The sequence below is a fragment of the Electrophorus electricus genome, chromosome 14, assembly GCF_041902795.1.
Source record: "Electrophorus electricus isolate QZ-2024a chromosome 14, ASM4190279v1, whole genome shotgun sequence".
Taxonomy (NCBI): Eukaryota; Metazoa; Chordata; class Actinopteri; order Gymnotiformes; family Gymnotidae; genus Electrophorus; species Electrophorus electricus.
The window spans coordinates 21,325,191-21,339,017 of NC_137510.1; the positions used below are offsets into that span (position 1 = coordinate 21,325,191).

The 13,827-nt window shown below is 44.0% G+C and overlaps 1 protein-coding gene across 1 annotated transcript; it reads right to left on the reverse strand.

Moving 5' to 3' along the window:
- Positions 1–11,662: 11,662 nt before the first annotated feature.
- Positions 11,663–13,733, reverse strand: zgc:171704 (Ras-related and estrogen-regulated growth inhibitor-like protein). Its single transcript, XM_027000006.3, has 4 exons — positions 13,228–13,733; positions 13,065–13,118; positions 12,853–12,929; positions 11,663–12,740 (listed from the first exon to the last, which is right to left on the reverse strand). Exons 1-4 carry the CDS (start codon positions 13,340–13,342, stop codon positions 12,330–12,332), a joined length of 657 nt encoding a protein of 218 aa, XP_026855807.2. The 5' UTR covers positions 13,343–13,733; the 3' UTR covers positions 11,663–12,329.
- Positions 13,734–13,827: the final 94 nt, after the last annotated feature.

A 13,827-nucleotide genomic window follows, 5' to 3' on the forward strand; every position in this document is an offset into this window, starting at 1 on the left:
GTCAGATTTGTCAGTGTGAGGCTTTAAGGGTTTAAGAGTGAATAGGGGCTCTCTCTTCAATAATCAGCAAGAGAGAATAGTGTCTTACTCTTCAGGAAGCAGAAGCCATTGGAGTACAGCAGGAGCTTCTTCTGACCCATATTTCCAACAAGAGAGACTCTTTTTGAAAATATAATTTTGACTGCATTTTCCACATTATTTCCACTTATTATTTCTTGATCAAATTATTTTAATTCAGACTTCAAGAGCAGTGACATTCTAAAGGTCAAAGCCTTTAGTTCACTTAAAGGAGATCTAGTGAAATATCACAAAGCCTGAGTGCCTCTCAGTGAAGGTTTCTCTGCCTAAATGAAAGTTCCTTTTATGAGTTGGTGGGAAAAATAGAATATGCTACGTGCCCTTTACCATGATCTAGCTGCTCAGAGTGCCCCAGGGCATCTTTTAGACTTCCTGTTAGAGGGCTGAGCATCAGAGAGGCACATGCTGGCTAAGCACGACCCGCTGTAATTATGTGTTCCAGACCAGTCCCCTCGAGATCTTCACGGGGTGGACAGATAATGTACGTGAGTCCATGCACCCAGTACGTGGAACAGGAACAGCGATTAGATCAGGCCGCCATGCCATGGGCTCCATCACAGCCCAGGAATGGCCTATTATGAAAGGACAAGTCACCTTTTTTCACTAACACCGTGTACCTTCAGTCGTGCCCCTGCAATTAAGCCCTGTGATTCTTGACGTTGTCCACTATAAAAGTGAGTGTTGAGTGTAGTAGGCAAGTTGTGCGAGGACTGGAGTTGAAAATCTCAAGTCTACAACTGACAAGAAAGATAAGAGTGCTTGAAGTGTGAAATAATGTCAAAAGAATCCATTTGCATAAATATGGCATTTCAATTACAAGGGCAAGGAGCTCTTCATACTTGCTTTTTTGAACTTTCTTGTACTGGCAACAAGCTGGTCTGTTTGTATGTTGCTGCCAGAGATAAAGCTTTACTTTGCCTTTTGGGGACAGAAATCCCAAAGTAAATATGGCTTTGTAATTCTCCACAGACACAAACAGACATGCATACACTCCAGGGCAGACCAGGTCATGTATTTGTGTGGGATGACAGATTGTTTATCTGTGACTGAGCTGGCAACCCTGCGGGACCTGGTGCTACGTGCAGCTTCAGGCTTTCTGCACATCAAGACCCCCCCCCCCCCCCACACACACACACACACACACTCACACACACACACACTCACACTCACACACACACACACTCACACACACACACACACACACACACACTCACACACACACACACACACACACACACACACACACACTCACACACACACACACACACACAAAGCCAGTGATAACTAAGATAACACAGGGAAAGGCTGTCTCATCTGTCTCTGGGAGAAGGGCTCATAGCAGTAGGCCACCTTACCCTTAGACAGCATGTGCAGTAAGGTCAGAAAGTAAAATCATGATGCACCTGCAGAGTCCGCTACCAATATCACTGTCAAGACCTAATCTAGTAAAACGCTTATCTTACCCTTACCCATAATTCAATGTCTTAATTTTTGGCCATCCAGCACTATGAAATCCCATAGAGAAATATCACATCATTTGCACGAATTGTGGCATAAGAGCTGCTGTTACCGTGTGTACAATAGCACCCCTGATTACACGGTTCGGAGAAGCGTGCTGCCGTTGATTACCTGATTCAGGATATCAGTAGGTGGAAACGTGCTCATGCTAAGGTGACAGGTGCTACGTGAGGGCACTGTGGTAGAACGGCTTACTTTACTGTCACTTACACAGAGCAAGTTTATTGTTCCTTTTTTAAGTGGGAGTCAGGGCTCCACTTGTTGTTCTGTGTGTTATGACATGGCTTATTTGGGTTTTGTCTTCAATGTACATTATTTAGCTATTCTTTAGTGTTAGCCAAATATGGGGTGTAACTGGCCACTAGAGTTTCATTAGCTCTCTAAGGTCAGAGTGAAGAGGTTCGGTGGGCAGGGCAGGGGGTTATGGTTCTTTTCACCTTTGCTCATGGCCTGCATGGTCAGGTTAGTGAATCAGATAGGGACCGCAAGGCTCGGAGGAGAATCAGGGCTCTGTAATGGATCCTGCAGAGGCAGGCTGGAGTATTCCCAGTAGTGGTGGTTTGTTCAATAATTGGGGTTCGGGGATGTGCCTCACTTCATCTTCTGTGCTCATCAGCAAATGTATTTTTTTTAACATTATTTGACAGGACTGGATCCATTTCCATGTGGAGCCAGTCACGCCAAGGCTGCAGAGAACAGAGGAGAAGATGTGGGTTACTATGGCACATGTACAGAGGATAAGGCGTTGTTGATCAGGGCAGAAAATAATGGAAGCATGTCTTGAAATTATCAGAGTAGTAGGAATGGGATCCAGTGGGAAATGTAGTTGGATTGCTGGAAGTCAGGAGCTGATTTTTTTGAAGAGAGAGATGAAAATGGAGGCAGAGAGTTGGATGTAGGGGTTTCACCATTAGTGGGAAGAATTGGAACAGAGGAAAATGACTGGCAGACTGCTGCAACCTTCTCCTCAAAGAAGGTGACGAAATCCTCAGGAGTAAGAGAGGAAAGGGACGGGAGACGCGCGGGGTTACGGAGAGAAGAATGAGTGCTGAAGAACTTGGATGGATCAGATGCTGGTGGTTCCAATTTTCCTTTGTAGCAAGATGATTTGCAGATGTTACTCATAGTGAGAACTTGGAAAGGAGAGACTGGTATGAGCTGAGGCCTGAAAGTCTCTGCAGTTCTTAGGTCTCGCTTGAGGCAACGCAGTGCTTAGTAACTTTATCCAGGGAGAGAGAAAAGAGAGCGTTAGGGTTAGGAAGGGTAGACGATGTAAGAGAAGCAAGGCCGGAGGGAGTGATGGAGCACACATTTTGCCGGAAGGAGGGAGAATGTGGGGGAGGTGTGGATAGAAATAGTAGGGAGGGAGAGAGAAGGATAGAAACTGATGATTAAGATCATGGATGAAATCTACTGAACCTGGAGGGAGGCGGATGACAATCATGGGAAGTTTAGCAGGGAAAGGTATTATATTATAACTGTCAGTACCACGTGACAGATAAGGCTTTACAAAACTGTTTTCTTCACAGATGTGCTCAGCAAGAAGTAGGCAATGGATCGTGTAATTGATCATTTAATTCAATAATTCAACCATTTATGTTTACTGAATAAAACTCTCACTTGATTTTGAGATTAGGAGAATGCCATCAAGGTAAAAGAAAAGTCCTCAGAAACCTTTGCATAAGTAGCCTGTTTGTTTTCATTACAGCATTACAGCTTGACTGATCAGACATTGGTCACTATAATGAATTATAGTCTTTGAAGCAGCTAGTCTCTTAGTTTGATTAATATAAAATACAATTAGAATTCATGTAGAATCACAGTTCAAGAAAATTTAAATTTAAATTAGTTTGGATTAGTTTGGCCTCCTCACTAAAGTTTAATTAAATCAAATCCAATTCAGTACAGCTTAATGTGCTCCTTGCAGAGCAAGGAGCAGGATGCACAGACCACTGGATGCAGACAGACATTTATTACATTAAGGTGCGCCCACAAATGAACACAGAAGGTGCACAAACAAAGCACCTGCTGGAAGGGCAGGCACTACAGGCGTATCTCTGGCCCTACAGGATATGCAGAGGGGCACGTACGCCCTGTGTCTGGACGTGCTGAGACGGACTACAGCCCAGACGTCGCCAGCTGTCTAGGGAGAGCCCATCATGGAAGCAAAACCCCTGAGGCAGTCCTCTTCCTGGGCTTTACGGGGACCTGACAAGTACTCATAACCTTCTTCTGGAAGAGAGAAAAGTGGGCAGAAGCACTTAGCCGGAGACCTAACCAGACCATCTAGACCACCCACACCACCCATATAGTGGTCCCAGAGGAACGAATCGGCTCCCCATTGGCCAGGCCTGACCCGGTAGCCCTAAGCCCCACAGAGAAATTCCAGGGGGTTTCCTCTTCTTGGCTGGAGAGAGCCGTGTCTTCCTCTTCCTCTTCCGGCGTGGCTGCAAGCTCAGGTTGAGGTACTCTCCCCAGATACAGGCAGCAGCTTGGAATGTCAGCTACCGAGAGCCCTCAGGAGAAGCCATGGCTAAGGGGACATCCGACCTTGGGCGCATCTCCGTGAGCAGTCCTGAAGTGGTCGAAAGAGTCGGAGTACTATGGTGGTCGGTCATTCTGTGCTGGCCCGAGTGCTATAGGGCCAGGAGCAGGATGCGCAGACTTCTCTCGATGCAGACAGACATTTAATACACACAAAAGAGCAACAAACATCGTGGCACTCACATTAAACGAGCAGTGTAGCACAATACAAAGATGAATGCTAAACATGACCAGAAACGAAAAGTACAAACGAGACCATCAAGACATGTATTAACAACTGCATGTACAATCAACTGGCATAACACACAGGGGTTTAAATACAAACATAAATGATACAAAGAATAAGGTGCCTGTGTGAAATAACAAGGGGGTGTGGTCATAGATAAGGAGACAGTCAACAATAAACTCCCACTGCACGTGGTGGGCCGTACCATGTGATCAGTGGGAAGGGGAGCATACCGTGACACTTAAATTTAGACAGAGAGGCTTTAAAGTTTAAAACTTTTCCCATTCAATTCCGTTCCATTCACTTCCAAGTCTTTGAGTCCTTTAGTGTTGCCTAGATGGTAGCTCTAGGCTTGCCTCGTACATTAGTATATTTAATTGGCAAATTAAATGCCTCTCTTTATCTGGGTGTCAGGCTTTAACTCATTAAACCATTAAAAGTTACCAAGTTGTATGTTAGCTCTTGCATCCAAGGCTCAGCCTATAAATATTTTTTAGTTAAATGTGCTCCAAACTTATTCCCTTCCTACTGCAGTGACTGTCCCTTTGCTGTTCACATCTCTGACAACGGTTTGGATGGTGAGATATAGTAAATGTCAGTACTGATTATTGTACATTTAAATTAATGAGTGACTGAGAGCCAGACTCTAAGTAAAGAGTCTGAATGAGCAGCTTAAAAGGATTTTTCTCAGGTTCTGGGCCATGGGAAGAGACAGGCACAGGGAGCAATGTATCCTTTTGGCTAGAGTACACGAAGAGCAAACAGAGAGCATGCATGAGAGAGAAGGGCACATATTTACGACATTCCTCCTGTGAATGCAGCATGTGTGCTATTACGCCTAATGAATGCTACATAGTGTATGCCACAGCAATTACAGTTTCTCTTTGATTATTTACTTGGAAGGGACATTGCACGTGATCCACTGAAAATTTTTGCAACTGAAGCATGCAGTTACTCCCTCCATGTTTCTGACAAAACAATGATCTGCCTGCAGAAGTAAAGCTCACGGATGTCCAGGATGAGTCAGTAACCAAATTTCAAATACATAAACATTTGCATGTAGAACCTGTTTATTTATGCATTCCCTCTTTACATTTACACTTACAATTACGGCATTTAGCAGATGCTCTTTTTCAGAACGACTTACAAAAGTGCTTTGTCATTTAATCATAGAATACATCCTAGCCAGTAGAGTAGGTTAGACTCCAATATACCAATGTAGCAGAATACTGTAGAAATACAGGGATCAAAGCTGATGCCTAGAAGTACAAATACATAAGCTATATCTTAGACAATGATAAGTGCAATAAACAATAAGAACTAGAGTTCAGTCAACATCAACATAATAAACAATACACTACTATTAGTTTCAGTTAGTCAATATAGGAGCAGGGTCAGTGGTCATTTAAATATTCCATGAATAGATGGGTCACTCATGCATTACAGAATAGAGTTTGTTTGTTTGTTTGTTTGTTTGTGTTCTGGTGCGGCACTTTCTGCTCTCCTTGGCCCTGTCCCGGGTGCAGTGGGTCAGGGCTGTGCACTCGCTGGTCATTGCTCAGCTCATTGCGGTCATGTAGTAGCTGAGCGATCTCCAGCCTGTTCAGCAGCTAATGGCCCAGCCCACAAAGGCCCCATGTCCCCATGTACGACCTGTGGGAGCTGGGCCTGATTCTTACCCAGCTCCTCCTCAACATCACACTGCTGTATGACATGGTGAGAGAACACATACACACACACACACATTCTCACAAAGCCACTAAGCTAGTGCATATGTCAGCTTTTGTGTCAGTCAGCTAACGTGCATTATTGATGAGCTATGAAGTGGAGTGTTGCATGAGTGCAGTAGAAGGCACATGCCATATCTGCTGGATACTCACTCTCACTATTGAACCAATCTACCACAAAGACAAAATAATTCACGTGTAGTGTATAAGAAAAGCATCTGATTACTGGGGCACATCAGAAACAGATGCAAAGTAAAAATGAATAATTATAAATATTGAAATTAAAGATTAAGCGGCTGCACTATTTGTTTTACTGGGCTGCAGATGCAAGGAGTAGCACTGGCTTGTCAAATAATGTTCAGTTTATTTTCTCTTAAAATTATTAGCAGCAAGGTAAAATGTTGTCTGTGTTTTGACAATACTGCAGGTTTAATGATCTTCCGAAAAACACTTAATTTTATTTTAGACACAGCAGTATGTGATTTACTGGTCTCAGTGCACTCTGTATTCTTGAAAAATGGACTATCCATATGCATCTCTTTTTAAATAAAGCAACTACATTTGCAAAGTGAAATTGTTTTTCAAATCGAATCAGCTACAGATGCTTGATTAGGTAAGAATAAAATAACGTTTTTGTGATCCGTTTGCTATTATATTTTCAACAGTATTTTTCCTGTGGGCAAGCACCATTATTATTATTATTATTATTATTATTATTATTATTCCTCTTCTTCTTCTTCTTCTTCTTGTTTTCTACTCAAGGTGCTCAAGCAATTTATTAATATACTCAATAACATTTCCAAGCTAGGATTCCTTTTTTTTTAGCCCCAACCACACCACCAACCACAACCCCATCCCTAGCCCAAACCACAACACCAACCACAACCCCATCCCTAGCCCCAACCACAACACCAACCACAACCCCATCCCTAGCCCCAACCACAACACCAACCACAACCGCATCCCTAGCCCCAACCACAACACCAACCACAACCCCATCCCTAGCCCCAACCACAACACCAACCACAACCCCATCCCTAGCCCCAACCACAACACCAACCACAACCCCATCCCTAGCCCCAACCACAACACCAACTTCAACCCCATCCCTAGCCCAAACCACAACACCAACCACAACCCCATCCCTAGCCCCAACCACAACACCAACCACAACCCCATCCCTAGCCCAAACCACAACACCAACCACAACCCCATCCCTAGCCCCAACCACAACACTAACCTCAACCGCATCCCTAGCCCCAACCACAACACCAACCTCAACCCCATCCCTAGCCCCAACCACAACACCAACCTCAACCCCATCCCTAGCCCCAACCACAACACTAATCACAACCCCATCCCTAGCCCCAACCACAACACCAACCTCAACCCCATCCCTAGCCCCAACCACAACACCAACCTCAACCCCATCCCTAGCCCCAACCACAACACTAATCACAACCCCATCCCTAGCCCCAACCACAACACCAACCACAACCCCATCCCTAGCCCCAACCACAACACCAACCTCAACCGCATCCCTAGCCCCAACCACAACACTAATCACAACCCCATCCCTAGCCCCAACCACAACACCAACCTCAACCCCATCCCTAGCCCCAACCACAACACCAACCTCAACCCCATCCCTAGCCCCAACCACAACACCAACCTCAACCGCATCCCTAGCCCCAACCACAACACCAATCACAACCCCATCCCTAGCCCCAACCACAACACTAATCACAACCCCATCCCTAGCCCCAACCACAACACCAACCTCAACCCCATCCCTAGCCCCAACCACAACACTAATCACAACCCCATCCCTAGCCCAAACCACAACACCAACCACAACCCCATCCCTAGCCCCAACCACAACACTAATCACAACCCCATCCCTAGCCCCAACCACAACACCAACCACAACCCCATCCCTAGCCCCAACCACAACACTAATCACAACCCCATCCCTAGCCCCAACCACAACACCAACCACAACCCCATCCCTAGCCCCAACCACAACACCAACCACAACCCCATCCCTAGCCCCAACCACAACACTAATCACAACCCCATCCCTAGCCCCAACCACAACACCAACCACAACCCCATCCCTAGCCCCAACCACAACACTAATCACAACCCCATCCCTAGCCCCAACCACAACACCAACCTCAACCCCATCCCTAGCCCCAACCACAACACTAATCACAACCCCATCCCTAGCCCCAACCACAACACTAACCACAACCCCATCCCTAGCCCCAACCACAACACTAATCACAACCCCATCCCTAGCCCCAACCACAACACCAACCACAACCCCATCCCTAGCCCCAACCACAACACTAATCACAACCCCATCCCTAGCCCCAACCACAACACCAACCTCAACCGCATCCCTAGCCCCAACCACAACACTAATCACAACCCCATCCCTAGCCCCAACCACAACACTAATCACAACCCCATCCCTAGCCCCAACCACAACACCAACCTCAACCCCATCCCTAGCCCCAACCACAACACCAACCTCAACCCCATCCCTAGCCCCAACCACAACACCAACCTCAACCGCATCCCTAGCCCCAACCACAACACTAATCACAACCCCATCCCTAGCCCCAACCACAACACCAATCACAACCCCATCCCTAGCCCCAACCACAACACTAATCACAACCCCATCCCTAGCCCCAACCACAACACTAATCACAACCCCATCCCTAGCCCCAACCACAACACCAACCTCAACCGCATCCCTAGCCCCAACCACAACACCAACCTCAACCCAATCCCTAGCCCCAACCACAACACCAATCACAACCCCATCCCTAGCCCCAACCACAACACCAATCACAACCCCATCCCTAGCCCCAACCACAACACCAACCTCAACCCCATCCCTAGCCCCAACCACAACACTAATCACAACCCCTCCCTAGCCCCAACCACAACACCAACCTCAACCCCATCCCTAGCCCCAACCACAACACTAATCACAACCCCATCCCTAGCCCCAACCACAACACCAACCACAACCCCATCCCTAGCCCCAACCACAACACCAACCACAACCCCATCCCTAGCCCCAACCACAACACTAATCACAACCCCATCCCTAGCCCCAACCACAACACCAACCACAACCCCATCCCTAGCCCCAACCACAACACTAATCACAACCCCATCCCTAGCCCCAACCACAACACCAACCTCAACCCCATCCCTAGCCCCAACCACAACACTAATCACAACCCCATCCCTAGCCCCAACCACAACACCAACCTCAACCCCATCCCTAGCCCCAACCACAACACTAATCACAACCCCATCCCTAGCCCCAACCACAACACCAACCTCAACCCCATCCCTAGCCCCAACCACAACACCAACCTCAACCCCATCCCTAGCCCCAACCACAACACTAACCACAACCCCATCCCTAGCCCCAACCACAACACCAACCTCAACCTCAGCCCCAACCCCATTCCCTCCTACAGTCCTACCTCCAGACTTGGCCAAAGCCCCGGCCTGAGTCCCTTACCCAGATCTATCCTCAGCCCCAGCTATAACCATGTTCCCAGAGCCAGCACCAGATTCACTTCCAGATCTGGATCTGGAAGAAACCCTGAAAAGAGCTACAGTACATGAGCTCCAGTTCTCACTCTGAAGACCAGATTACACCAGTGGTGGAAGCCAGACTACAGTGAATACCACCTACCCAAGAGTCGATGAATAACCGTATCCTCTCATCTCCCAAAAACATCAGAAATATGTGTAAAATTTAGGTTTTTGATGCTTACAGAAAAATAGAGTGTAGAAAATATTAATTATAGTTACTTATTAAGTAGCCTTTGTTTCTAGGCAATATTAACCTTACAATTCTTAGAAACTGAAGCACTGTTTGAAATATGTTAGTCACTTTCTTCTAGAAAGACAAATGATCACACAGAAGTATCGAGGAAATATAAACTACTGATGTAAGCCTCAAGCATGATCCATGGTGAGAATAAGGACTGAGTTTCATGAAAGCAATGTTACTTAGAGGTCATTGTAAGATTGCTAAGAAACCTGGAATAGACACTATAGTTGTACAGACTGAGATATGATTATGGAAGTCATGGCAACAGGAAACAAGCATAAATATAATTAGTCAAACTTGTAAACCTGGGGTCTCTACTTAATCTCTTTCAATTCTCAAACTCTCAGCTCTCTTTCTTAATATAAATATTTTCCTTGTAATGGGATTTTTAACTTTTAGTTCTCTTAGCATTCAAAGCTCCTTGAAAGTTAACCATGAAACAAAGATATTTTAAAAATCATGAGTTCACAGTAATGGAATATACAGGCACAGTGTATAGAATCATAATAAATGAAATTGAGTTTTGGGTTAAGCTACTTAGTCAAAAAGCATTGTCTCTTTTCATAATACAATGATATTGTATATATTATTTTTGTAACTAGCCAGAAATAGGTTGTAATGCTTACCTTCTACAAATATGCCCTTGCATGGCACACTCACTAGCAAATATTTTTAGACTCATACTGTGTGTTATTTTGCAAGAGTGAAGATAAAAACATGTTAATGACAATTACACATTAAAGCTGTTCTTAAATTTAATCGTGTTCAAATGATGACATGGGTTTGCAGGTTGACCTCCCACTGTAATGAAAAGACCAAAAAGTGTGCCCCTTTTTTTTGTATTTTCCATACTATTCATTTATTATTCAGAGCCCAAACAAGGAGGATTCATTCTGTCTATGCTGTGGGTCATACAGTGCTGACCTCTGACTTCAGTGTCAAACTAAGCCATTTTTAGGTGTATTGTGTAAGTCTGTAAATGTGGCTTCATTATTTGCATGCAGGATCTATCATCCACTCTGTAACCTTTACCTCACAGATTAGTTAGCAACAGGACTATTGCCCACTACATATTAAGAGACAGCATTAGCACTAAAATGGTACCAGCATGCAAGCGTACGTTTATTAGATACAACGGTGTCGATCAGCACATAGATATAAACAATTTTCTATCTAATTTAACAAAATTGGACAAATAATTTTTGAGAGTTGGAAGACAAATGAAGCCAAGAAGTGTTGAGTCAAGCTTGAATGGGCAGTTAGCCAGTCAATACCATAAGGTCTGACATGTGTGGAGGATGTCAAGAGCAGGCATGTTGCAAGCTGTCTAGAGGGGTGCGAGTGTGTGTGAGAGAATGCACGTTATGGAGTGAAGCTGAGTCATAGCGAGAGATTACTTAGTCAGCTATCCTGAAGGAAATATAGCTGACCAAAATAGCACAAAAATTTCTTTTCTCCCATACCATCAGGTTACTGTAGTACAGTAGTTTTTTAGATTGTTTAGCCACCACTAATATATTTCTATCACCATGGTTGTCTTTACCTATTAATCCAAGTATTTGCACGGTATCTGCCCAAACACTTTTTAAATGTAGTCCTTACTAAAAATTTATTGCGCCCAATTTGAAATATTTAATAGCAATGGTATATGCTCATTGTCTATCGTTATGCTTAGCCAATACTGTATTACAATAAAACACATTCAATCCTTTATATTTATTTTAAACACCATAAACCTGCTTTGGCAAATAAACAATGCAACAAAATTTAAATAAATACACTTCAAAATCTTAGACACAAGTTTTTAAATAATCTGATAATCATGAACATAACTGTCTAGTTGTTCATAAGCATTGTATATTTTCCTTAATTTACAATATAGTTCAAGCGAGCTCTTCAGCATAGGTAGACAAAATTTACATATCAATTCAGTTTATACAAGTTTGGACAAACAGATGAACACCATTTTATCTGCAATTGTCTCTGCATTCTTCTTAGATCCTCCAAAAACACAAACCTTTCAGTATTATTCTGAATCTCAACATCTAATTGTGTCTATGTGGAATGTTAAAGGAGTTATTTAAGACTTGGGCTGCTTCACTACTTCCTCAAACATGTAGGCTGTAAACAACCCAATGCTCATGCTTATGCTTCACCTGCTTAAAGGAAACATCCCAACATTTTAATGACTTTTTGGCACCTTCAACTTAAAATACAACCCAACTCCTACACTTGGCTGTTTTCTTTCAGAAACTCAAACCCACAGATGCCCAGATTGCATCTTTTCTGGCAATTAATTCTGCCCTCGGACAACCTAGGGAGACTTTTAATAGCCCATTATTGACACCATCTTCTTGTGTAAAAGGAACTACTCCCGTTTCTTCCCAAAAACAGCAGACACGCTCCTCACGATGCCTTTTATTCCAGTCACACCTTTCTTGACGGCTCTAGACTCCCTGATAAGGTCCAACAGTTCATGAAACACGAGCAGTACACCGTGGTAGGTTTCAGCTGCGGAGATTTCGAAGAAACCACAGTCTGCCGAAAGGGCGGAGAGTCGTCCCTCTTCGCTCGACACAGCTCTCTGATGTTGGAGATCTCGCTTGTTTCCAACAATAATAATGGGCACATTCGCAGAGAGCTTCCCTGATTGCCGGATGAGCTGCACCTGTTGACGCACAACCTCAAAGCTGGAGCGGTCACAGATGCTGTAGACGAGGATTACACCGTCAGCCCACTGGAGCTGCTTTTCACTGATTGAATCTGTAGTCTCGCAGCTCTGAAAAGACATTCAGAAATAAGTTACTCTCACATTACAATGTCTGTGGAAAGGTTCATACATTAAAATGTGCCATAGCCATCCTGAAATGTACTTGATATTATTGTCTTACCTGCGGGTACAGAGAGTCCCAGATGTTGAAGGAGATCTCTCGTCCATCGATTTTGTCAATATGACTGTATATCGATTCTGTTAAAAGTGTATATAGATACATATATATTTTAAAAATAATGTAAAAAAAAAAGTAAGCATTTTACATTTGTCATTTAAACCGTGTGTGAATAAAATAGCCCTATAGAATATCTCAAATATTCTCAAACTTACCAATGTCACCATATTCGCCAATAAATCGTCTCGTAAGAAACCGCACTGTGAGCGCTGCCGAAACATGAACATTGTTTATTTCTTACATGCAAACTCCAGAAAATACAGAGAACGTCTTAAATGGACATATACGTCCGAATTTTAAAGGATTATGAATGCATACCCGATTTCCCGACGTTTAGTGCCCCAAGTAAAAGGATGTTTGCTTCTGCTTTATGATGGTTTCCGTCCATGGTTTTGCCGTACTGTCGAGAGCTCGGCTTATCTTGAACAACCATTTTACAGTAACACTATACAAAATAAAGTAATACCGCAACAAAGGCCGCGCAGAATGGGTTCACGCCACACTAAGCTCGTGTTATATGCACGAGCTGGGCGGGTCTCAAAGAAGGGCGGGTTTGAAACACTATTAGAAAATAAAACGGAAAGGAAATACTCCAAATATTATGCGAAATAAACTATTTGGTGCATGCTACTGGCGCACGGTTTAAATATTTTTTAAAAACTCAAATAGACATGCTTGTGTTTAATAGTTTGAAAGAAAGGAAGTAGCTGTGTGTGTTGGTGTGTGTGTGTGTGTGTGTGTGTGTCAACCGTTTGTATTCGTATGCTACAAAGTAAAAGCCTCTAGAGTGGCTAATGACAACTTGCTTTTTAAAATGCTTTTGTGATGCAAGCATGGCTTTACCCTTAACCGATTTAACATTTCCTAATATAGGTTAACCAACCATCACGACTTAAGCTACGAAAAGGTAAGTGCAAG

What these genes read in the sequence shown, in the direction of transcription:
- zgc:171704 (XM_027000006.3), bottom strand. Translation starts at nt 13,342, where the DNA reads ATGGTTGTTCAAGATAAGCCGAGCTCTCGACAGTACGGCAAAACCATG. An exon ending in ACTAAACGTCGGGAAATCGG is followed by an intron (nt 13,119 to 13,227) that starts GTATGCATTCAT and finishes ATGTTTCGGCAG; the next exon opens with CGCTCACAGTGCGGTTTCTT. An exon ending in GGGACTCTCTGTACCCGCAG is followed by an intron (nt 12,741 to 12,852) that starts GTAAGACAATAA and finishes ATGTCTTTTCAG; the next exon opens with AGCTGCGAGACTACAGATTC.